General features: G+C 38.7%; 1 protein-coding gene across 5 annotated transcripts in view; it reads left to right on the top strand.

The window, feature by feature from the left end:
* NIN (ninein) overlaps positions 1 to 26,179 on the top strand; it is a 100,673-nt gene that overhangs the window by 54,715 nt on the left and 19,779 nt on the right. For all 5 annotated transcript variants that reach the window (XM_043471649.1, XM_043471647.1, XM_043471648.1 and 2 more), the window contains exons 9-23: positions 15 to 182; positions 657 to 793; positions 1,117 to 1,257; positions 1,511 to 1,685; positions 5,188 to 5,298; positions 5,626 to 5,715; positions 7,734 to 7,872; positions 9,664 to 9,785; positions 10,884 to 11,389; positions 12,474 to 14,618; positions 15,884 to 16,009; positions 16,118 to 16,187; positions 19,370 to 19,585; positions 22,105 to 22,218; positions 24,885 to 25,007. In XM_043471649.1, coding sequence (XP_043327584.1) covers positions 15 to 182; positions 657 to 793; positions 1,117 to 1,257; positions 1,511 to 1,685; positions 5,188 to 5,298; positions 5,626 to 5,715; positions 7,734 to 7,872; positions 9,664 to 9,785; positions 10,884 to 11,389; positions 12,474 to 14,618; positions 15,884 to 16,009; positions 16,118 to 16,187; positions 19,370 to 19,585; positions 22,105 to 22,218; positions 24,885 to 25,007 — 4,383 coding nt within the window. The remainder of the gene's footprint in view (positions 1 to 14; positions 183 to 656; positions 794 to 1,116; positions 1,258 to 1,510; positions 1,686 to 5,187; positions 5,299 to 5,625; positions 5,716 to 7,733; positions 7,873 to 9,663; positions 9,786 to 10,883; positions 11,390 to 12,473; positions 14,619 to 15,883; positions 16,010 to 16,117; positions 16,188 to 19,369; positions 19,586 to 22,104; positions 22,219 to 24,884; positions 25,008 to 26,179) is intronic.

The following is a 26,179-nucleotide window of genomic DNA, read 5'->3' as shown; positions in this document are numbered from 1 at the left end:
CTTTCTTCTTCTAGTCTTTTGATGAGAGTGGACGACGGACCACCACCCCATCTGCGATGATGAGTACCATTGGTTTCCGGGTCTTCTCCTGCCTGGATGACGGGATGGGCTATGCATCAGTGGAGAGGATACTTGACACCTGGCAGGAAGAAGGCATTGAGAACAGCCAGGAGATCCTGAAGGTGTGGCAACTGAAATGGGAGGCAAATGACAAGTTGGGAAGGGTTGGAAAATTCTGTTTGTGATTTGATTTGATTTCTCCTTAATGATTCTTCTGTTCACAAGATCTCAGACATAAGAGATAACTTTTCCTACCCCCTTTAACCAGGAGTGTTGCTGACTTCATGTTTTTAACCCCTAAATTATTGACAAGAAATTTCTTAACTGATCTCTGGTTGGTAAAGATTAGAGTTTTGCCATTGTGTTTATTTACAATGCCAGACAGCATTTTAAAAAAACACGTAAATAATCATGTTTTCCTTAGAGAGACCTTAGTTATGCTGTAGGTTGAATATTGTTCCGAAGCAATTATTAAAGAAATGTAAACATCCAGTTTGTAGATTATAAATTCAGTTCTCCAGGTCTGTATAACCTTCACATTTTCTGCTTTCTAAGGATGGAACTTGTGATTATCTTGAACTTGTTCTGATTTCTAGGCCTTGGATTTTAGCCTGGATGGAAATGTCAACTTGACAGAGTTGACACTGGCTCTTGAAAATGAACTTTTGGTCACCAAGAACAGCATTCACCAGGCAGCTCTGGCTAGTTTTAAGGCTGAGATTCGGCATTTGCTGTGAGTTGAGCAGAAAGCTTACCTGCTCTTTTCCCTTTCCTACTTGTTGAGCAAGTCCTTCAGATGCCTGTGGCATGTATTCTTCCATTCTGAAGGCAGTGGTGGCTAATCTAGCCTATCATCTCACTTCTGTGAAAGTGAGGTAAAGCTTAGATCTGCATGTAGGCTTTTGAAAAGGGCTGTGGAATGTCTTTGTGTTTGGGAAGGGTTCTGGTTGTCTTGGTTTTGTTTTTGTATTGGAGTAAGCCAGAGGAGAGTTTTTTTGGGTCTACTTGTTGCCTAGTAACAATCTCCCTTATAACTTTGTTTCTTTCTGGTTCTAGGGAGAGAGTTGATCAGATGCTCAGAGAAAAAGAGAAGCTACGGTCTGATCTGGACAAAGCTGAGAAGCTGAAGTCTCTAATGGCCTCAGAGGTGGACGATCACCACGCAGCCATAGAGCGGCGGAATGAGTACAACCTCAGGTGTGATGGGTGGGGCCAGGGCCCTCCTTTCCCACCACCCTGGCCCAGAACAGTGGGGTTTGCCTGCCTGCCTGCCTGCTTGGCCACACCTGGCTGGGGTGACTTAGGTGTGGCCAAGGCTACAGGAAAGCAGGGCTCACTGGATACCTTCTCAAGGAGCTCCCCATCTCTGTGACTCTTTCCGTTTTTGGTGGCTCTACAGGGGGACCTCTCAGGGACTTGATGGCAGCCTGTCAATCTTTCCTTCTCACAGGAAACTGGATGAAGAGTACAAGGAGCGAATAGCAGCCTTAAAGAATGAGTTTCGAAAGGAGAGAGAGCAGATCCTGCAGCAGGTGGGCAAGCAGCGTTTGGAACTTGAGCAAGAAATTGAAAAGGCAAAAACAGAAGAGAATTACATCCGGGACCGCCTCGCCCTCTCTTTGAAGGTAATTATCCTCTTAGTTATATGGTCTGTGTGCCTTCTGGGAACACCTCATGGAAAACCACAGCTCTGTAAGAGGACAAGTCTGCACAGGGCTCTTAAGTCTGGGTCAACACCCGGACATAGTAGAGCCCCACTGGGATCCAGGTTTCAGGGGTGTCCAGGCTTCTGGTTTGCCAACAGCATATCTTGTTCTTCCCTGCTGAAGTTGCAGTGAGTCCTCAGGCCTGTTTGATACCTGGTTGATGCTGTGCCCTTCCTCATCCTTAGCAGATGGCTTTTTTTTTCCTGCCACATAGAGGCCATCCACTTTGTTTCTCTGCTCCCAAATCTACCTTTTCCCTTGCACGTCCTCCTCTTATTTCCTGTGCCTCAGTAGAGGAAGTGATCCTTCTCTTTATGGAGCTCTGACATCGGGTTATGTGGTACAGTGTCAGCTGGAGCTGAAGGTGGGCGGGACCCTCTTAGGTCTTGGGAGGGGTCTGAACGCAAGGCTGCCTGGTTCCAATCTGGATCCCACTACTCACAGAAGACCTTGATCAGGTTACTCAAGCCTGTTTCCTAATGTACAGGAGAGTGACCATCATAATACCTACCTCATAGCATTCATGTGGAGATTGAGTGAGTTGCTACATATACTGTATCTGAAAGTAATAAGAACCTATGGAATAGTTAGTTTTGTTGAGGTTATGAAAGGTTCCTGAAACTCCACACATCGAAACTGAGTCAGTTCTACCTCCCTGACCATCAAACTGCTTCCTCTCCTGAATTTTCACCCTAATCTCCATCACCACCCTGTGCTGTAAGCCATAGAAGTCGCCGTCCTTGGTCATCCTGCATTCTCAGTTTCTGAGTCCTGCTGATGCTCTGAAAGGCTTCTCAGATTTATCCCATTTCTCCATTTCCACAGCCTCTGAACAGGTTTGGAAGTCATCACAATTTCTCAACTGACTTATGTGCATCCTTTCTTCCATCTATCCAGCCTCCCTCCGCCTGGTCACCAGAGTTATCTTACTGCTGCTGCTAAGTCACTTCAGTCGTGTCCGGCTCTGTGTGACCCCATAGACGGCAGCCCACCAGGCTCCCCCGTTCCTGGGATTCTCCAGGCAAGAACACTGGAGGGGGTTGCCATTGCCTTCTCTAATGCATGAAAGTGAAAAGTGAAAGTGAAGTTGCTCAGTTGTGTCCGGCTCTTTGCGACCCCATGGACTGCAGCCTACCAGGCTCCTCCGTCCATGGGATTTTCCAGGCAAGAGTACTGGAGTGGGGTGCCATCTTACTGAAGAACATTTAAAAATCATGCTATACCCTTTGTAAAAGTGCAACTTGGCAGCGCTGAAAGGCCCTGAAAAGGGGTTCACGCTCCTACCTTCCTAACCTCAGGTCTTGCCAGCAAGCCCCAAGTCCACGCCCGACCTCTGCTGCACCTGCCGTCAGTGATTTCAGTTTCTCGGTGGGCTTTCAGGCTCCTCACTGCTTTCTCCAACACTGAAGGGCAATTGCTTATTCGTTCCCATTACACTTACTTTTTTTTCTTGCCAGAAGATAGCATATTTTCTATCACATCTTAGGTAATTGTATCCATATCTGTCTCCCCTGCCATGGCCCCAGTTGTGTGTTCCCTGTGGTCAGCAACAGAAGCTGACTTCTCAGTTTCCAAAGCACCAACACAGGCCCAGTTCACAGAGATTGCTCCTGACTGTTTTAACATCTAAATTTAGACATACTTTGAAAGATTAGAATTCTAGAGTTGTCATTTGGGAGGAAGGTAGTTTTCTTTTTTAAACACTTCAAGCACATGCTTTTTCACTACATGTTAACTGTATAAGGGTGTGAACAAGAATATATTTAAAACACATTGGCTCTGCCTAAATGTCCGTTGACAGAGGAATGGATAAAGAAGATGTGGTACATATAAACAATGGACTATTACTCAGCCATTAAAAAGAACAAAGTGCCATTTGCAGCAACATGGATAGACCTAGAGAGTATCATACTGAGTGAAGTAAATCAGACAGAGAAGGAAAAATATCTTACGACATCCCATATATGTGGAATCTAAAAAGAGATGATATTAATACAAATAAACTTACAAAACGGAAACAGACTCACAGACTTTGAGAATGACCTTATGGGTGCTGGTGGGAAGGATAGGGGAGAAAGGATAGTTAGGGAGTTTGGGATGGACATGTATACACTGCTGACTTAAAATAGATAACCAACAAGGACCTACTGTATAGCACATGGAATTCTGCTCAATATTATGTGGCAGCCTGGATAAGAGGAGAGCTTGGTGGAGAATGGATACATGTGTATGTGTGACTGAGTCCCTTTGCTGTTTACCTGAAACTACCACAACATTTTGTTAATTGACTATACCCTAATATAAAATAAAAAGTTTTCTAAAAAGAAATATATCATCTCTATATTTTGGCAAGATATGCCTTGAAAACATACAGAAAAAACCCCACATTTTGTGGACCAAGGTTGACGTGTTATTATAATAATTTAAACATAAATTATGAAAAAACTGTATGTGTAGCTTTTATATTGGAGAAGGCAATGGCAACCCACTCCAGTACTCTTGCCTGGAAAATCCCATGGACGGAGGAGCCTGGTAGGCTGCAGTCCATGGGGTCGCAAAGAGTCGGACACGACTGAGCGACTTCCCTTTCACTTTTCACTTTCATGCATTAGAGACAGAGACAGAAATGGCAACCCACTCCAGTGTTCTTGCCTGGAGAATCCCAGGAACGGGGGAGCCTGGTGGGCTGCCGTCTATGGGGTCGCACAGAGTCGGACACTACTGAAGCGACTTGGCGGCAGCAGCAGCTTTTATATCTTTAAACCAAAATCAAATTGTAAATTAAATATAAACCATGTCTATATCATCATTAAATGAAAATTGTTGGAGATATTCTCCTTTTTGTAGTTTTTCTGAGTTCTCTTTTGCTGTCAAATAAACATGGTATTCTGCAATCAGTCTTTTATTTGACATCCTAATGAGAATGCTTTTCATGTCATTAAATTTTCAATTGCAAAGCTGTCGAATAGAAGTACAATGCAAGTCATATATGTAATTTCAAATTTTCAGACAGCCACATTAAAAGGTAAAAAGAAACAGATGAATTTAATGTTAAATCATTTTAATCTGTTATCTCTAAAATATTATCATTTTGACTTGTAATTAATATAGAAAACCTGTTATTGAGCTTTTTTTTTTTTTCATTTTTGTTCTAAATCCTCAAAATCTGGTGAGTATTTCATACTCACAGCTCCTCTACCTGGGACTGCTAGTGCCTGCTATTGGATAGCGTGGTTCTGTAGTATCAAGAAAAAGAAGAGGCATGCTTTGGGCTTATAAATAAACATTGTTTTTTTTAATATTTGCTTTTTCTCGTCGAAGGTACTGAAACTTTCTCAATCTAGAGCATTGATTTATGCATCATATAAAATGGTACAACAGCTTCCTTTTTAATCCACGTAATTTCCCCAAATTTCTTCAGGAAAACAGTCGTCTAGAAAATGAGCTTCTGGAGAATGCAGAGAAGTTGGCAGAGTATGAGAGTCTGACAAACAAACTTCAGCGAAATTTGGAAAATGTTTTGGCAGAAAAGGTAAATCTGTTTAAATGTGATTTCCTGAAAGGTAACCCCGAAATGTAGTTTACTCAAAAGACCAGAAGCAGTGCCACTAAGAAAATGTCTATTATGGAATTATCTATGTGACTTTGCATGGCACTGAGAAAGGATCTCTGCTTTAGATGAACACATCACTCTAGAATGTTCTTTCCATCATCCAGTGGATGGCGTTTCTGTTCAAAAGTCACATTCCTTTCATACTTAAGAGATTGAGTGAACACCAGAAACTGGGACCTTTGGTATTTTATAGGTCAAAGAAGGACACTTGGGAAAAATGACAACTTTGCACTTCCCATTTTCTAGTTTGGTGACCTTGATCCCAGCAGTGCTGAATTCTTCCTGCAAGAAGAGAGGCTGACACAGATGAGAAATGAATATGAGCAGCAGTGCCGGGTGAGTGACTGAAGAGAATTTAACTTAGTAAGTGGAGGAGTGCCTAGGTTCAGATCCTGCTTCACCGTTTACTAGCCAAGTGACTGGTAAACGTAACCTGTGGGTATCTCAATTCCTCATCTTCAAGGTGACAAAAATAAATGAACCCACAAAATAGGGTTGTTGTGGAGAGTCAAGAAGTACACGTGAAGCGCTTAGAACAGAGCCTGAGACACAGAGAACACTTAACCTAAGTGCTTGCTATTAATGTTATTATTTAGTATCCTGACATATGAGAGAGTCGTGCAAACTGCAGTTGTTTGTTTTATCTGGGTCAGAAATTGCCAGTAATTAGAGGAAAATAAAGTTTTATTCTAAGAGAAGGAAACTGTGGTCATGTTGATATGCTTATTCCAAAACCAGCCTTTCCAGAGTGCAGGCCTACTCTGATATAATTTGCTTTTGTTCTGTGGGGATTTTTCCTGAATACATTCCTTCCTTTATTTACAAAACGCCAATAGAGCAGAAACCACTCAGGTCTTTAAGTAGTAAGTCATTACTACTAGAGGACACAAAAACATCCTAATAAATAAGAATCTTTGATTTTTTTAGAAAAGTAACTCTTCTAAACTCAGGAATCTGGGTTTTTTTTTTTTTTAAACCACAAACTCTTGTGTATTTTAACATGGTGAACATAACTGAGTTCAGCCTGCTTTAGATGAACATAGTACTTGGGCAAAAATGAAGAAAACAATCACCTCCTTATGAGGTTGTTCATAGTCTGCCTCCTCAGGAAATAAATACGCAGATTTTGAGAAAAGAAATGAAATATTTGTCACTCTTACAAATACAAATTTTGTGAATACAAATACAAATTTTGGCTCTTGTCTCTAATCTCCTATGCTTTCAGTTATTTCATCAGTAAAATCTGTCAGCTCCACCTCCAAAAATTCCCCAAATTCATCCACTTATTTATTTTTTAATAGCTTTTCATAACCATACAATTCATCCACTTAAGGTATACAATTCAGTCTCTTTTAGTATATTCACAGAATTGTACAACCATTACCATAATAAATTTTAGAACATTTTCATCACCCGCAAAGAAACTCCCAGTCCACCTAGCTGTAATCTCTCCCGTGACCTCCAGCCCTAGGCAACTAATACTCTATTTGCTGTCTGTTTGGTTTTGCCTATTTTTTACATTTCCTATAAATGGATTTATATCGACCTTTGTGACTGGCTTCCTTCATTTAGCGTATTGTTTTTGAGCTCTCCTCATGTAGTACCATGTATCAGTACTTTATTTCTATTGCTGCATAATATTCCATAACATAGCCATACCACATTTTATTTATCCATCCCTTAGTTGATGGACATTGAGTTATCTCAAATATTGTGAATAATGGGCTGCTGTGAATAATCTGTGTGTGAGCGTTTGTGTGGACAGATGCTTTCATTTCTCTTGGGTATGTACTGAGGAGTGGGATTGAATCACATGATGACTGTATGCTTAACCTTTGAAGAACTGCCGAATTTTTTGCAAAATATTTGCACCATTTTACATTCCCACCAGTATGAGAGTTCCAGTTTCTCTCTATCCTTGCCAACAGTTGTTACTCTATGTCCTTTTTATTTCAGCCATCCTAGTGGATATGAAGTGGAATCTCATTGTGGCTTTGATTTGCATTTCCCTGAGGGCTAATAACATTGAGTATCTTTTCATGTGCTTGTCAATATATCTTCTTTGGAGAAATGTCTCTTCAGATCCTTTGCTGAACATTTAAATGTGTTATTTGTCTTTTTATTATTGAGTTATAATAGTTCTTTATATATTCTGTATACAAGTCTCTTATCAGATATATAAGGTGCAAAAACTTTCTTTTTTTCCATGCTGTGGGTTGTCTTTTTACTTTCTTGTTGGTATCCTTTGAAGCACAGAAGTTTTCAATTTTGATGATGTACAGTTTATCTGTTTTTTCTTCCGTTGCTTGTTTTTGACATCACATCTAAGATTTATATTGGTTTTCAAACTCCAGCTATTACAAGACCAAGTAGACGAACTCCAGTCTGAACTGCAAGAATATCGTACCCAAGGCAAAGTACTCAGGCTTCCCTTGAAGAACTCACTGTCAGAAGAACTTGATATTAACAGTGGTTGCATCGAGCCTGACCAGGGTAAGCCATTCAGACACCATCTTTTCAGAGTCTGTGCCTTGACTTTTGATTTTAAAACCATGGTTGAATGTAAAATTGCAAAATGTTGGCAACCCTGCCTTCTCCGCCCCCACAGCACTACCCCACCCCCCACCCCCCAAAAAAAGACTTTGGCAATGCTGTTTTCTTGAGTTGTTTCACTTGTGGTATGTTTTTTTCATTTGCCCTTGAAGTCTTTATGAAAATATTTCCATCTGATTTTGATACACATCAACAAAGAAATGGAAAAATCAAACCACAAGGATGTTAAAAAAAAACTGGCCATGAGTCTGCAAATCCAGGCCTTGGGAGTGTTAGAATTCAGTCACTGAGTTATTGCTGAATCCTCCCTTTCTAAAACAGTGCCTAACTGGTATGACAATGTTTTGTAGAGTGAGCCAGCCAGAAACCCCAGAATTTGATTTCCTTACACTGGTTGTGCTAAATGCCTGCAAAACAACAAATAAGATAAATAAATGTTGGTGCCTGTGCCTTGGGGAGGATTTTGAGTAATACAGCTGGAAGGCAGAGCTGTTTGGGAACCCTCCTATGTTCATTATCAGCTCTTTTCCTCCCTCCTCATATCCTGCCTCTTTCCTCCAGTGTGTTGAATATGAATTTCAGAAAGGGTTTATAATGAATTCTTCATTGTAAATAGTTTTCCCCACTGCTATTTGGAACAGGAGTACAGGTTCTCACAATGGTTGTTTATTCTTCTCCTTACCTATTTATTCTACAGTAAATAAGGGAGTGAGGAGGGAACAGGAAGAGGCTTGAATACTTTTTCTCTAAGTCTGTACTCTGTAGCCGTACTATGGTAAAAGGATGGAGCCCAACTGATATATCTCAGAAGCTTTTCTGGGCTTTTCCGTAGATGAGCAAGGGCTGGGAGTTCTAATCATGGGTACATGAGACTGTGCCATCTTGGGATGGTTTACACCCCAGGTATCACTTCTCAGATGGGGAATGCTATCACAGATATAGAGAAAGCCCAAAGATTGTCAATTCCAGATTGCCTTAATTGTCAATTCCCCTGCCTTAATATTAATCCCCTGCCTTAGTATTAGATGTAATCATTTCATCTGTGCACTAGCTCAGCCCTCAGCGTATGCTTCACATTTCAATGTTTGTCTCAGTCACCATTGTGGGCAGTTGCAGAGGTGAACTCCTATGGAATGAGTTGATAGTTTTCTACTGAATCTGCCTATATCAAGGTTCCTAACCTATGCTCTATTCTTTTAAATAACTTTAGCTGATAATTTAAGATGAGGCCCCACCTGCACTACAGGAAATTAGCATTATAGTGCTCAATCTTCTGTAATGTTGAGTGGTGGGTTGGATTTCTTGATCCATGAAGTTAACACCTCAAAGCATAGCAAGTATGCTGGCCATTCATCCTCCTGCCACATTCCCTTCTGCTGATTTGGCACCCAGTATTTGTTGGATGGCAAGAAGGCTGGTTGGTTTGATCATACTGCCTCTCTCTGCAGCATTTTCATTAGCAGGAGGTCACTTTTAAGAAACATTTTCCCCATCTGTTCCCACCTCCAGTCCTATTGACTTCTAGTAAGGTTTGATACACTGCCTGTACATGGAAAATCTGTTGTCTTTGTTTTTTCTCATTTTCCCTCATGCTTGAAAACAAGAGACCACTCTTGGATTCTGCTGTTTCCTAGTAGATATCATCTATTGCAATTTAGGATTCTATAATTAATACCAGTTGTGTTATTGAAAGAACCTGCAGCCGGGTCAACAGATCCCATGTGTTTTCAGGGCTTGGTTCTGAAGAATGCAATCCACTGAATATGAGCATCGAGGCAGAGCTGGTCATCGAACAGATGAAAGAACAACATCACAGGGACTTGTGTCACCTAAGACTGGAGCTTGAAGATAAAGTAAGACTTTCTTCTCAATCCTGTTCTCTGAGTTCTTTGAGCTCTGACAAGCTTTTGCATGTACGACACTCTCCATTCTTTTTTCTCCCAGAGCAGCACTTTCTGTACATTTCCTCATGCATCTGGGTGGCTACCAGGAACTCACTTCCTCAGGATGCTTTCACAGGCCAAGGGGCCTTTGAGGGCTCTTCCTTGTAGGAGAGAGAGTCTTAAAAATGGAATATCTTCAGTCCTAGCCAGCATGGAGCTTGAAGGTCATTACATTATTTCCAACTCATTAAAAAAAAACTTAAAAAAGTCCTTTGATATAGCATTACCTCCTAAATTAGGTACAAGTTCTGAATCTTGGTTTTCAAAACCATTTACATGTTGCTTTAGGTTATATTTCCAGTCTTCTCTTTTATCATTCCTTTGAGTTACTTTATCTTCCAGCCAAACCAGGTAGTTTGCTGCTCTTCATCAAACTGTCCTCTTTTGCTCATGCTATTACATGCTATGTTATTATTTCTTTCTACCTCTTGAAAGTCTACTTAACCTTCAGAGTTTACATTAAATGCTACCTCTTATATTCCTGAATTCTCCCAACCAAACATGATTTTCACCTCCTTGGAGTCCCCTGGTTACATTGTAGTTATTTTTCCTATACATGTTCTTATATATTTTATTCTGACTGGTAGTACACTTTCTTTATATTTGTCATAACCATGTCTAGAGAGGGAGCAATGCCTTATCCAACTTGTCTTCCCATGAGGCCTGCAGAGTACCTGACAGGTGTTAAATAAATACTTGAATATAATTATCTATGTTAAGACTTTCAGTTTGCAGTTGGAAAGGATGCCTGTGAAGAAATACAGTGTCTATGTGAAGGTCTAGTTAGTTTTAACAGAGTTGTTTAGAAACTAATAACATTCAACCAATTTACAAAGGAAATCAAACCATGCCTGACTAAAAAATATTTAATGTGTTTTGAATTGTTACTTTAAAACAAAAATAGGAAAACTGAGAAATGTCTTGTAAGAAAAAAGTCTTTACTGCCCCATCGCCTTTCCATGGCTTTGACTTGAATAACACTGTGGTGGTTTCACTTTCTGGCTTTAGGTGAACTATTATGAAAAGCAGCTAGATGAAACCAAAGTTGCCTTTGAAAAGGAGCAGGAGAATATGAAGCTCAAGTGTGAGAATGAAGTACACATCTTAGAAGAACAAATAAGTGACCTTAAAAATAAAATTGCAGAACTTCAGGGCCAGACAGAAGTACTCAAGGAGGCACAACACTTGGCTATCTGCAGACATGAGGAGGAGAAAAAACAGCTGCAGATGAAGTGGGCTGAGGAAAAGACTCACGTGCAGGAGGAGCTGCGGCTGGAACATGAGATGGCCCTCAGGGCTAGGCTGGAGCAGGTGGAGGAAGGCTTTAACAGAGAGAGGGAAAAACTTGTTCAAAATGGCGCCTGGACAGAGGAGAAGGTGAGGGGCTTGACTCAGAAACTAGAACAAGCTCACCAGGAGCAGCTGAAAAGCCTGGTGGAGAAACACATTCTTGAGAAAGAGGAATTGCAAAAAGAGCTCTTGGAAAAACACCAAAGGGAACTACATGAGGGAAGGTAAGAAAGTGGGGAAAGTAGAGGAGAGGACACCAGTCCTCAGGGGCACCGCAAGTCCCAGTCAGTAAAGGAGACTTTGAAAAATCAGAGGGTGTAAGAGCCCACTTACTGACTAGAATTCTTTTTTTAGTTTTTCAACTTGTTTTGTCCTTGTTTAGATATAAGCCTACCTTGGGATTATTGAAACTTTTTTTTTTTAAGAGGAAAGTTTTTTTATCAGACATGTACTTTTTAAGGTACCAGATGAGGATGAGATTATCACAAATGTGATTTCTTTTTTGTTTAGTCCTGTTGTTTTCTTAGAAAGGCCTTTTATAAGTTATTAGATTCTGGGCAAAGTTACATTTCCTCCCAGAGTTATGAAACACTGTTTTGTGCTTACTTTTCTCATGTGAAACCTCAGGTGCTTTTGAGGGCTTTGGTGCTTCATACTTTAACTTGGTGGTACTTCATTAAATAGAAAGCAAAACATATATGTATGGTTTATATAACTACATATAGACAGACAGAGAGTCACTCAGTCTTGTCCGACTCTTTGTGACCCCACAGACTGTAGCCTGTCAGGCTCCTCTATCCATGGAATTCCCCAGGCAAGAATACTGGAGTGGGTTACCATTTCCTTCTCCCAGGGATCTTCCTAACCCAGGGATCAAACCTGGATCTCCTACATTGCAGTCAGATTTCTTTACCATCTGAGGCACCAGGGTATACATAATTAAAATGAAAGAATTTTATGTATTTCCCATTTAGGGTTTAGGGTAATATGTATTTGAACATTTAATGAGAAAGCTCTGTAAGTTTTTGGCTAAAACTCCATAAATATCTGGGCGTGTGCCAGAGAATTTGGTTTCTAAATATTCTTTTTAAATGCAGAGAGAGGTAAGTGAGTCTTTTAAATTAATTCTGGCTGCCAGTGTTGGTGCTCAGAAATGAGATCCCTTCTGAGTATAGAAATAAGTGAAGACCATTTTTTAGAAAATATTTAAATTGTTTGCTTGGCTGCTTCTATGCATGGGAAAATGTTTTTTGTTTGCTTCTAGAGTTGATGACAGTTTCAGTAATGCTGTATGTTGACCACATTTAGGGAAAAAATGGAAACTGAGTGTAATAGAAGAACCTCTCAGATAGAAGCCCAGTTTCAGGCTGACTGTCAGAAAGTCACTGAGAGATATGAACACGCCCTGCGGAGTCTGGAGGCGCACTACCGCCAACAGCTGAAGGAGCTCCTGGACCAGCAATGCGAGGAGAGGTCCCAGTGGGAGTTCGAGAAGGACGAGCTCACCCAGGAATGTGCGGAAGCCCAGGAGCAGCTCAAAGAGACTCTGCAGAGGGAGAAAGCAACCTCTTTGGTCCTCACCCAGGAGAGAGAGATGCTGGAGAAAACATACAAGGAGCATTTGAATAGTATGGTTGTTGAGAGAGAGCAGCTGCTACAGGACCTGGAAGATCTGAGAAATGTGTCGGAAAGTCAGCAAAGTCTCCTGTCCAACCAGATACTTGAGCTGAAGAGCAGTCACGAAAGAGAGCTGAAGGACCGTGAGCAGGTCCCGTGCCACGCGGGCACCTCAGAGCAACTGGTCAGCCAGAGGCTTGAACGGCTACAAAGGGAACATGACCAGGAGACGCAGGAAATGATGTCCAAGCTTCTGGTCATGGAGAGTGTCCACAGAGCAACCTGTGAGAAAGCAGATCGAGAGAGGGCTGAGATGAGCACAGAAATCTCCAGGCTCCAGAATAAAATCAAGGAGATGGAGCAGGTAGTGCCTCCTCCCTCCAGGCTTCAGAATAGCTGTCAGGTGATAGGAGGGGAGGAGGCAGAAGAAAATGGTGCCATGTCCCTGCTTCAGCAAGGAGAACAGCTGTTGGAAGAGAATGGAGATGTTCTCTTAAGCCTGCAAAGAGCCCATGAACGAGCAGTGAAGGAAAATGTGAAAATGGCAACTGAAATTTCTAGGTTGCAGCAGAGGCTGCAAAAATTAGAACCAGAGTCAATAATGTCTTCTTGTTTAGATGAACCAGCTACTGGGCTCTTTGGAAATTCAGTGGAACAAACAGAGCCATTTTTACAGCCAAACCGAATCAAACAAGCAGAAGGTGGAACCACGCAGCGTATTCTCAATGACCTACAAGGTGATGAGGTCCGTGACCTCGAAAGTACAGGGGCGAGCTCTGGTCAGAGACAGGTCAGAGCAGAGGAGTCTGAAGCATCAATAGAGAGTTTTTCCGAGCTTGAAAATAGTGAGGAGACCAGAACTGAAACCTGGGACCTGAAGAACCAGGTCGGCCAGCTTCGGGAACAGTTAATGATCTTACGTGCAGACTGCGATCGAGCGTCTGAAAAGAAACAGGACCTACTGTTTGATGTTTCTGTCCTAAAAAAGAAACTGAAGATGCTTGAAAGAATTCCTGAAGCTTCCCCCAAGTATAAACTGTTATACGAAGATGCCAGCAGAGAAAATGAATGTCTTCAGGAAGAGCTGAGGATGATGGAGACGCGCTACGACGAAGCACTAGAAAGTAACAAAGAGCTCACTTCAGAAATGTTCAGATTACAGGATGAGCTAAAGAAGGTTGAAGAAATGACTGACACATTCCTTAGCCTGGAAAAGAGTTACAATGAGATCAAAAGAGAAAACGAGGAACTGCATGTTCTGGTTTTGAGACTTCAAGGCAAGATTGAGAAGCTACGAGAAAGAGCAGCACTGCAGTGTGACTGCTTCTCCTTATGGGAAGCCCATTTGGATAACCTGGAAGTCGGACCTGATGAAAAGGTCTTTGAACGAAACCAAACACTGGATGAGCATGTATCAAATGTTATGAGTGTGCACCATATTATAGAAGAACATTTGTATCAAGAAAACCAGTACCTAGAACAGGAGAATACACAGCTCTTAGAGAAAGTAAAAGCACATGAAATTGCCTGGCTACATGGAACACTCCAGACACATAGAGACAAGCCTGGAGCACAGAACCGAGTTATACTGGAGGAAAACACTGCTCTCCTCGGCCTTCAAGACAAGCATTTTCAGCACCAGGCCACCATCGCGGAGTTAGAACGGGAGAAAAAAAAGCTGCAGGAGCTGACTAGAAAGTTGAGGGAAAGAGTCACTGCTTTAGTCAAGCAAAAAGATGTACCTTCTCAAGGAGAAAAGGAGGAAGAGCTGAAGGCAATGATGCATGACCTGCAAATCACATGCAGTGAGATGCAGCAGAAAGTTGAGCTTCTGAGGTAATGTATGTACCTTCTACACTTCATGGAGCCTCACAGAGCACCTCACCAGATCTAACTTCTGCTGCTTGCTGTGCCTAGAGAAACTAACCTGTTAGTCTTCAAAAAGAGAGCAGTACTTTAGACTCCCTTCTGCTTCTGTGTTGTATTAACAAGTAGAATAACCCAGCCTAGGAGGCACTCCTTCCTCTATAGGAAATAAATGTTGTTCATTTGGGGGCTGAAAGTTCATAATGGAGAGTGTTCACTATTTAACCATGTGTGTCATCATTGTATGTTGTCTTTAACTCTTTTCTAGCACTTCATTTGGATGGACAGACTTTTTTCCTTTGGCTAAACGTTATTTTCTCATTTTGATGAAACAAGTTATATGAGAATGAATGCCTTTTGTGTATTATTAACTCACTTGGTAGATAAGAACTTTCTTCTTATACTAATATGGGGAAAAATGTGTTTCATGGCTTATGGTTTGTCACTTACATCACTTAAAGTGCATGCTGATATTCTATAGATATTGGAAATTCACCTTAGAACATACAATTTTTTGAGGAGCTATCAGATTTTAATGTGCTGAAAGAACAGAGACAAATATACTAATTTGAACCACTGCTCACTTGACTTTATAAAATATGATAGCAATAGTCTTCTAACAAATTTGGTTCAAAAAAGTTGTAGAATTTACATCATGTCTGAAATATCTTAATGATACGGGAAAAAAATAATTCTAGCTTTAGTCTTTCCTCTTTTTATTTTAGACAGTTCTTAGTTCCAAAAATCATAATGAGATGAAAGAAATTAGAAGGTAACCATTAGTGTACATATTTTGACATGTCCCTTTCATTTATGTAGTGAATTTTCTTTCTCTAGGTAACCTTGGGGTTTAAAACTGAAGCTCATACAGCTTCGTGATACGGCTTTTGTCTTTGAGGAGCAGGCAGGACTTGAGACTGAAATACAGAGTCATTTGCTCAAAGCAGTATGAGAAAGTCAGCAAGTAGGATGGGTACTGAGTCTTTTTTCTGTCTCAGTGCTTAAGTGTTTTAGTCACACTTCCCTAATGTCTTTTAGTAAAATTCTTACTTCCCAAAAGAAATGAGTCAGTCTGTCATAGCTTGATTTCCAAGTACGAAGAGACTACTAATTTAGGCTTTTCTTTTTAACTGGTATGGAATATGGGTTTAATTGGAAGTTACTAGAAAGTGTTTTCCAAAGATGCCAGATGATGGCCTTTTTATAACTATTTTTTAAAAATCTCTGTACTGCAGATATGAATCTGAGAAGCTTCAAGAGGAAAATTCTATTTTGAGAAATGAAATTACTACTTTAAATGAAGAAGACAGCATTTCTAACCTGAAATTAGGGAAATTAAGTGGATCTCAGGAAGAAATGTGGTAAGATATATACTTAAATATCCTAAAGGCATTTTTGCAAGGACTAAAACTGTTGTACTTCAGTGTTTAAAGCCTAACTCTTAAGTTATATTTTCATTGTCCCTTTAGGCAAAAAATAGAAACTGTACAACAGGAAAAAGCTGCAGTTCAGAAGATGGTTGAAAATTTAAAGAAACAGGTAAGAGGTATTTCTCAATGTTTCCTGATTCTAAAATTTTCTTTTTTTTTTTAACAATAATGGTAAGGTTGTAATTCTGAGTTTCAAAATGGAAACTTACCTCATGCTAATTCTAAATTCAGCTTCTATTTTTTGAAAATATTATTTTCAAAATGTATATACATTATTTCTAGACTCTGGGTGTGTGATCCAAGCCGTATAATCAGTGGAAATGGGGAGATGATAATCTCTAAACCAAACCTATGAAAAACTAGCTCTATTCCTTATGTGTTTGGTCCATTCTCTTTTTTTAATTGGTGGGAAATCGCTGTACAGTTTAGTGTTGGCTTTGACATACAGCAACATGAGTCAGTCATAACTTTATATGTGCATATACATCCCTTCCTTCCTGAGCCTCCCTTCCCTCCTGCTATCCCATATCTCTCGGTCATCACAGAGGACCAGGCTGGGTCCCTGGTATTTAGCAACTTCCCACTAACTATCTGTTTTACACATAATAGTGTATATATGTCAGTGCTGTTTTCTCAATTCATCACACCCTCACCTTCTCCTGCTGTGTCTACAAGTCCATTCTCTACTAAGTTCATCAGTACCATTTTTCTAGATTCCATATATATGTGTTAATGCACAATATTTGTTTTTCTCTTTCTGACTTCACTCTGTATAAGAGGCTCTAGGTTCGTCCACCTCGCTACAACTGACTCAGATTTGCTCCTTTTTATGTCAGAGTTACATTCCATTGTGTGAATGTACCGCAGCTTCTTTATCCACTCATCTGTCAGTGGACATCCAGCTTGCTTCCATGGCTATTGTAAAGTGCTGCAGTGAACATTGGGATACATGTGTCTTTGAGAATGGTGGTTTTCTCAGGGTATATGCCCAATAGTGGGATTGCTAGGTCATATGGTAGATTTAGTCTTTTAAGGAATCTCCATACTGTGTTCCATAATGGCTGTATCAGTTTATATTCCCACCAACAGTGCATAAGGGTTCCCCTTTCTCTACATCCTCTCCAGAATTTATTGTTTGTATATTTTTTGATGATGACCATTCTGACTGGTGTGAGGTGATAACTCATTGTCGTTTTGATTTGCATTTGTAATAATGAGTGATGTTGAGCATCTTTTCATGTGTTTATTAGCCATCTGTGTGTCTTTTTTGGAGAAATGTCTGTTTAGGGCTTCTGCCCATTTTTTGATTGGGCTTTCTGATTTGCTTTGATTTGTTTTTCTGATATTAAGCTATATGAGTTGCTTATATATTTTGGAGATTAACCCTTTGTCAGTTGCTTCATTTGCAATTATTTTCTCCCATTTTGAGGGTTGTCTTTTCATCTTGTTTATAGTTTCCTTTGCCGTGCAAAGGCTTTTAAGTTTTGTTCGGTCCCATTTATTTACTTTTGTTTTTATTTCCATTAATCTAGGAGGTGAGTCAGAGAGAATTTTGCTGTGATTTATGTCAAAGAATATACTGCCTGTGTTTTCCTCTCAGAGTTTTATAGTTTCTGGCCTTACATTTAAGTCTAATCCATTTTGAGTGTACTTTTGTATATGGTGTCAGGAAGTGTTCTAATTTCATTCTTTTACATGTAGCTGTCCAGTTTTCCCAGCACCACTTATTGAAGAGGCTGTCTTCTCTCCATTGTATATTCTTGACTCCTTTTTCAAAGATAAGATGGCCATAGGTGCTTGGGTTTATTTCTGGGCTTTCTCTCTTGTTCCATTGGTCTATATATCAGTTTTTGTGCCAGTATTATACTGTCTCAATGACTGCAGCTCCTCATAGGGTTTTCATTTAGGTTAGCCCCTTCCTCTTTCTTCAGCATGATTAAAAGCAGTAGGTTAAGAATAGAATTTTACAGATATAGAATACTAGTTCGTCCATGTATATTTTCATAGAATTATGATTTAATTTAGATAGTGTGTGCCATTCAATGCCCAATTTGTATAATCTCAACAATGTGCAATTGTGTGAAGAAAGGCCATTTGAGAATCAGTCTGAAACAGTCAAAAGACAAGGACATCCTGGGAAAAGAGTATTTTTAGCATTTGAAATAGACAAGGTGTTAACATCCAGAATATATTTTGTACTCTTACAAATTGCAAAACCCAATTGAAAATGGATAATTGATATGAATGGTCAAGTCAGAAAAAAGAGCACATATAAAAAGAAAGTTAGCCTCATTATTCATTAGGGAAGGGCAAATTAAATGTTTCCTTTTTTTGCATATCAGATCAGTAAAAATTAAAGATTGATCTCATCTAGTATTAAAAGGGAGTGAGAAAATGAATATACTTATACATTGTTGATAGGACTATAAGTTGGTAGTGCTATGAAGAACACATTTTGAGGATGTCAATCATAACAATAATATATATGCATACCTTCTGACCCAGTAGCCCCACTTCCAAAAATGAGATGCTAAATACAAAATGCCACTGTGTATAAATGAATTTTCCAAAAGATTGCTTTTTCATCAGTATGAGAATGGATAAATGCAGTATGGAATGTCTTGCTACATGGAATACCTCACAGCCACATAAAAATATAGCATATGGCAGTTTCTGAATGCACTGATTTGGAAAGATAAGAGTCTATAAGATATTATAAGTGGAGAAAGCAGAGTATCCAAACATCTGAAATTATGCAAATTTTCGATCTAAAGAAGAAAAACACTATGTGTATATGTGTCTGTGAAAGTGAAAGTCACTCAGTCATGTCCGACTCTTTGCAACCCTGTGGACTGTACAGTTCATGGAATTCTCCAGGCCAGAATACTGAAGTGGGTAGCCTTTCCCCTCTCCAGGGGATCTTCCCAACCCAGGGATCAAACCCAGGTCTCCTGGGGGAAAATGCAGGTCTCCTGCATTGCAGGCAGATTCTTTACCAACTCAGCTATCAGAGAAGCCCTCATATGGATTTGTATATGCATTGAAAACAGTCTGGAGGGGGATGCATCCAGCTGTGAACAGTGGCTATTCCTGTTGAGTGGGATTGGACAAGAGTGTCTAATTGACTTTGTAATAATGAGTATGTATTGTTTCTGCTATTAAATGTGTATGTGTGTGTGTGTGTATATATATTTTATCTACATAGAGAGGGTAAAAGAACTAATCTCTAAATAAGCTTTTTTAGCAGAAGTAGGATAACAAATTTTAAACACTTGTTTCAATTTTAATTAGATTTCAGAATTAAAGACCAAAAACCAACAGTTGGATTTGGAAAATATGGAGCTTAGCCAAAAGAATTCTCAGAATCAGAAAGAGCTGCAAGAACTTAATCAACGTCTGGCAGAAATGCTAAGCCAGAACGACAAAGAGCCAGGACACAGTGCATGTGAGGAATGGGAACAAGAAAAGTCTAATCTCAAAGAAGAACTGGAACACTGTAAATTGCAGGTATGGTCTACAGCTACTCTTTAGCCTTTCTGGAGGAAATCCCAATTAAAAAAAGAAATGCTTATATTTAATTTCTTATACATTTAAGTTCTAATAATTAAAACAGTGTAGTGTTGGCACATGAGTAGAGAGATGAATAGAAAGTCTAGAACTAGACCCAGATACAAATGAAAACTTAGTATATAACAAAGATGGCTTCTCAAGTCACTGGGGTACAGGTGGACTTTTTAATAAGTGGTGACTGGACAACTCAGTAGACATTCAGAATTAAAGTCAAAAGACAGCTTATAAACTGGGGGAAAAAATATTTGCATCCCATACCCCAAAGAGTGGGGCTAATATTCCTACTATGTAAAGAACTCTTAAAAACCAAAGAACTTAGGATCAAAATCTGATAGCAAAATGGGAAAAATGCATGAACAAAATAGTCACACACAAAGAAAAAGAGATAAAAATGGCTCTCAAACCTATGAAAAAATATTCAAAGTTACTCAGAATTAGAGAAATGCAAATAAAGCAACATTTCTCACCTGTGAGATTGGCAACAATTTAAAAATATAACAACATATTCTGTTGGCAAAAGTTTGGAAAAACAGGCACTTTCATACATTGCTGGTGGGATATAAACTAGTACTATATTTCTGGAAGGAAATTTGACAATATCTAACAAAAGTATATATGTACTTACTTTTATGCTAGCAATCTTCTAGAAATTTACCCTAAAGATATTTCTCCAAAAATATGAAAATTCACATGCACAGGGTTGGTTATCCATTGCAGCATTGTTTGTAACTGCAGAATATTGGAAACAGCCTAGACGCCCACACATAGAGTTGTTGGATAAATGTGATGGAGTCACACCATGGAGTAGTATTATACAGGTTTTAAAAAAAGAAAAAGAATGAATGAGAAAGATCTCTTGATATGAAATTATTTCCAGGACATACTAGAAATAGGTGAAAAAGGAAAAGCTGAAAAGCATATCTAAGCGTCTCTCTAGTATGTCTCCAACCATGTAATAAAGAAGGGGATATTAGATAATACACATGTATTTGTGTAAAAGAAATACAGAATTTTTGGAAAATAAATACAGGAATGATAAACCAGGTAACTAAAGAGATGCTTCCGTATAGGGGGCAAATGGGAAAGGAATGCAAGAGAGGAGTGGGAATGTGATCACAGGGATGAGGAAGGCAGTGACACTTTTGGGAAGCTTTTCATATAGTCTGATACTTAGTACCATAGTCATGTTTCACATACTCTTCACATATCCCCTCAAATAAATAAGCAAAACCAATCCAGAAAAGAAAGATCAGGGGAGGGGGGAACTAAATGGAACACAAACGCTAACAAATGAACCTAACAGTATTATGAGTGGATAACATAACCATGATGTGGAAGAAAATAAGTAATTTAGAAATTAGTATTTTGACTGTACATGGGAAGATTAAGACAAAAGGAAGTGTACATAAATGCTACAATAGTCACTAAATGTGTTTCTCATGTGGGTGTATGTTAGTGATTCTGGAACTACTCTCTGTATACCAGAATTGAACAAATAAATATATTGTAGATAGTAAGAACTGAGTTTCTCATTTTGGGACAAGGAGGTTGGAAGTGGGGAAACTAAGAAGGCTAAAATGAACCTTCTGATGTTGGATTGGAATTTGAGTTAATAGAATAAACTCATTATTTGTTTATTATATAGGCAGATACAGAAATGTAGATGTGTGTATATGAATGGAGCACCCAAATATTGGTTTCTGAACACTGTTCTCCTATATGAGAAACCCGGGCTTCTTGGAGAGATGATTGATCCTAAGGCTGGTGAAGGGTCAATTCAAGATAAGCCTGGAACATCTCATGGTGCCAGAAAGAAAGATGTGCCCCGAAAAAAAATGGGGCATGTCAAAAGGACAGGACACGACCTGAAGAAGCTCCTAATGGCCAAAGCTGAAATAATTTGATCAACAAAATAAAGCATAGCACAAAATAAGCATAATTATAAAATAGAGAATAAAATGAATATCTATAGGTCCATATGTTATAATGGAATAGGTTAATAAAGGGGAGAGAAATAACAGATCGTCCTTACAATAGAATAACAATTAATAAATGTAGAAGGAAGGAAGGAAATAGCAAGTCTTCATTAGGCAAATACCAAAATAGTAATTGTTGTCGATAAAATCCACTGATAGACCCTAAAATTAATAAGCAGATGCTTAAGGGAAAACACAGTTTGCATGGTCTCAAAGCATCTGCCCCCCAGGGAAAGATAGTAACTTTCCAGTGGAGAATCTTCAAATGCAAACTTAAGAAATCATGTTTATACCATTTTAGTGGGAAGTTTTTTAAAAGATAGTTTTGGTTAGTTCCGTTAAGTATAAGGACAAATGATCTTAAAACAGTGTGTCATTGAGTATGTACTAATTTTCCCTTAATGCTGCCTTTTATGACCTTATTAAGTTTCCCTGGGCTAAATGAGTATGTTATTTTGACTTTTTAATTTTTTTTCTTAGTCTTCCACTTTAGTGTCTTCTTTGGAGGCAGAACTTTCTGAAGTTAAAATACAGACTCACATTGTGGAACAGGAAAACCTCCTTCTAAAAGATGAATTGGAGAAAATGAAACAAGTAAGACTATATATGCAGCTTACATGGGGGCAAGGAGATATGTGTGGGAGTCATAGAATAACATGTACCAGATTGTCTTTTTTTTTTTTTTTTTTTGCCATTGAGAGTCCCTTTTACTGAATCCTGTTAACTAGCTTCTTGCTTAGTGAAGTTCAGGGCTTGCAATACAAGTCTAATTTATAAGAGCTCCTATCACTAATTCTCCAAATGTTGTTCTAGTTATATAACTTATGTGTGTTGTAGGCTGACCTTCTATTAATACTACTATAAATGAATCCTAGCCACTTCAGTTTAAGAAATGTGTTGCTCTACCTTCGCCCAGCCAGGTGTTTAGGTAATATAAATTTGCCTAAAACACTGGTGACTTTCTTGCTAATAACTTTAAAAACTATTCACCCAGATTTGTGAGACCCAGGTTCTCCCTTTTTCTTATAGTGAGTTTGAGGCATTTATCTTGGGCAGAAGAATAGATTCTAGAGCATTATGAGGAATGTGGTCTCACCTGTGAATTTGGCTTTAAAAAACATATTTCAAAGTTTCAAGCAAAGACCTAATTTTAAGTATAATTTTAAGTCCACTTAAAATTTATATTCTGAACACTGTCCAATTTATTCTTTATTCTGAACTTTTCAGTGAGTACATGAATTTCTCAGTTTATGCAATCTTGATATATAATAGGAGAATTTAGTTTTTCCATTTTATTTGTTTCACTGAAGGATTACCTTAATACCATGATATCTTTAGATTATAAAATTCTCTTGTATCTATCCAACCTATGAGCATAAAGGTGTCCTTCTCTGAATGCTGAAACAGAGTCTGTACCACTGGGCATGTTATGTTTGCGTTGATCCCTAGTTGACACCCATAAGTCTTGATTTCCTAATAAGATTGTAGACTCGGAATGCATGTCTCTTCCAGTGCCTAATAGAGTACAGGTACCTAATAGGTGCTTTATAAGAACCTTTTCCAGTCAGATGTTGCTATGGAAGGTATAGCTGTCCTGCCATAGCAGAGGCTGTCAGTCCATATAAACACTCCAGTTAAAAGGCCCTTCTGTGTTATATAAGTATTCCAGGACTGTTATTACCAAATTTATCCTAATTAACTTGGGCATACTTTTCTCCTTTTTCTTTTTCTGTTGTTCAGCCTTTCAGATGATAATGATGGATCCCATGTCCAAGCATGGGAAATGTATGTGCTGTGATTTTGCCAAGCTAGGGATCAAAAGAAAAGGAGCAGAGTTGAGAGTAAAGCAGCATGATCAGGACCTCATTTTGGCACATTTTTCTTGCCTGTGAGCACTTTTGCTTTTGGTAGGAAGTTGTTCATGGTCCCTGGACTCTTGGATCACAGGAGTAGGGTGGTGTCAGTTCATTGTTGCTGCCATACAGAAAGCACATGCTGCTCTGTATGACATAATAATTTCTTGTTCACAAAACAGTTTTGTTTATATTATCTGCTGCACTGAAAAGAAACATGAATAGCATCAGCAGTAGTCACATGACAGTCTGTAGACATCCAAAATGGTACCAGGCTTTGTGAGGGTCTGGGGATAGGGAGGCAAGATAGTGAGTAAAGGAGAAAAGTCCTTTATTAACCAATGCCCAGGTACATAGATTTTCCTTCATCTTTCTGACTTGTTTAGATTTGTAAATTATGTTGAATTTGTTGCCAGTTGAAGACAAGAGTCAATCCTTAACGTCTGTTTTGTTATACTGTTCCAAAAGACCTTCAGGTAAAATGTTACAAGTGGCCATAAAATCATGACAGTAAATAACTGAAAATTGAAAGCCAGGTGAAGCAGAGAGAAACGGAAAACATATAAACTCTAAAAGTGTAAGAAACAATCAGTCTCTTTAAGGCAGCATTTGTGGGGGGTGGAGACTGCTCCCGCACACCAAGATGTTTAGCAGTATCTGGGGTCACATTTGGTTTCCACACTGGGTATACGAGGCAGGGAGTTGTGCTACTGGAATCTAATAGGTAATGCCTGGGATGTTGTCAACCATCCTACAGTGCATAGGACAGTCCCCCGTGACAAGGAATTACCTGGCCCTGAGTGTCAGTAGGGCTAAAGTTGGTGATGAAAAGGAACAAAAAGTTTTTGGTTTATCGTGATTCCATAAAATGCAGAGGAAGAAGCAAGTATGTCCATACCAGCAACATTTTCCTAAGCCAGTCAATTTAAGTATCTCCCAAAGTGAAGGATATGTAAAATGAGCTGAAAAAGACTGATTGATTTATCTTTAAACTTGCCTTTGTGTTGCTTGATACATTATATGTGGTTGATGCCAATTCTGTATTCTTGATTGAAAAAAGGTTTTTTTTTCTAGTTAAAAAAAAATGAGGAAAATGTTTTGTCATATGTACCCAAGTTAAATTGATGACAGAATGGCAATATGTTATTTATTTTATCCTGAAGGTAAAACAGAAGGCTGGGACCATTACTTAACAATGTCTGGTAGGTTTTGCCTGAGCAGACATTTAGGCAGTCAATTGGAGAATTGAGAGAAGCAAGGAACATTTTCGTCAAAGTTAATTATAGTCCCCTGGAGTTTATATGTCCTTGGAAATAGATAGGGAAATGGCAGCAGCCATGAAAATGTCCTGTCTATAAATACATTCATGAGATGTGATGGGTGGGCTCATTTGTTTATCCCTTGCAGCTCTGCAGATGTCCTGATCTCTCTGACTTCCAGCAAAAAATTTCTAGTATTCTAAGCCACAATGAAAAACTGCTGAAAGAAAAGGAAGCTCTAAGTGAAGAATTAAATATCTGTGTTGATAAGGTAATAAAAATAAGACTTTACCATCATCATATGGGATGTACCGTAATGAACATTTCTCTAATGCCAGTGGCATATGGGCCCATTGTGTTAGCCTAAAAGTCTCCTGGAACAGCATTTTGCTGGCATTTTGTGACCTTAGAGCTCCTGAAGCCATTAGTTTTTTTCTTTTATTGAAGTATAGTTGATTTACAATACTGTGTTAGTTTCAGGTATACAACAAAGTGATTTGGCTGTGTGTGTGTGTGTACTTCTTTTTTTTGGATTCTTTTCCATTACAGACTATTACAAGATATTGAATATAATTCCCTGTGCTATATAGTAAATCCTTATTTATTTTATATATAGTGGTGTATATCTGTTAGTCTCATACTCCTAATTTATCCCTCCCCGACTCTTCCCCTTTGGTAACCGTGTGTTTTCTATGTGTGAGTCTATTTCTGTTTTGTAGTAATAAGTTCATTTGTATTACTTTTTTAGATTTCACATATAAGTGATATCATGTAATATTTGTCTTTGTCTGTCTGACTTACTTCACTTGGTATGATAATCTCTTGACCCATCCCTGTGCAGCAAATGGCATTATTTCATTTTTTTAAGGCTGAGTAATATACCATGGTGTATATGTATACTGCATGTGTATTTATAATCCATAAAAATTTTAGGATTATTTGTTCTAGCTCTGTGTGAAAAAGTCATCAATAATTTGATAGGGATCACATTAAATCTGTAGATTGCTGAAGCCATGAGTTTAACAGGAGTCTAGTTGTTTAATATATATATTATTAAATACAGTAATATAAAGATTGTCTCATTTTAATAATTATTGCTAAATATATATTAAATATATCACTAGCTTACTTACATATAATATGAATATTATGAATATAATATGATATATATATGAATATAATATGAATATAATAATCAGAAATTAACAATCTGAAGCCCATTACATAGTCACTTTTTTTTCTACTATATTTTCCATGCCAAGTCCAGAAACACTGCTTTTGTTACATCTGCCTTAATAGGCACTGTTTTCCTATTGTGGCACATTCTTGGGATTTCTAATTGCCTTCCAGCCCTTCATGTCTCACCCACAAAACATGAAGCAATGAGAAAGAAAAATGGAAATCCCCAAAGAAAAGAGACTCTTCAAAATTAAAGTAGAAAAG

Source organism: Cervus canadensis, chromosome 6 (assembly GCF_019320065.1).
Source record: "Cervus canadensis isolate Bull #8, Minnesota chromosome 6, ASM1932006v1, whole genome shotgun sequence".
NCBI classification, from domain to species: Eukaryota; Metazoa; Chordata; class Mammalia; order Artiodactyla; family Cervidae; genus Cervus; species Cervus canadensis.
The sequence above is the reverse complement of the archived record's forward strand: the minus strand, read 5'-3'. Positions and strand labels throughout refer to the sequence as shown.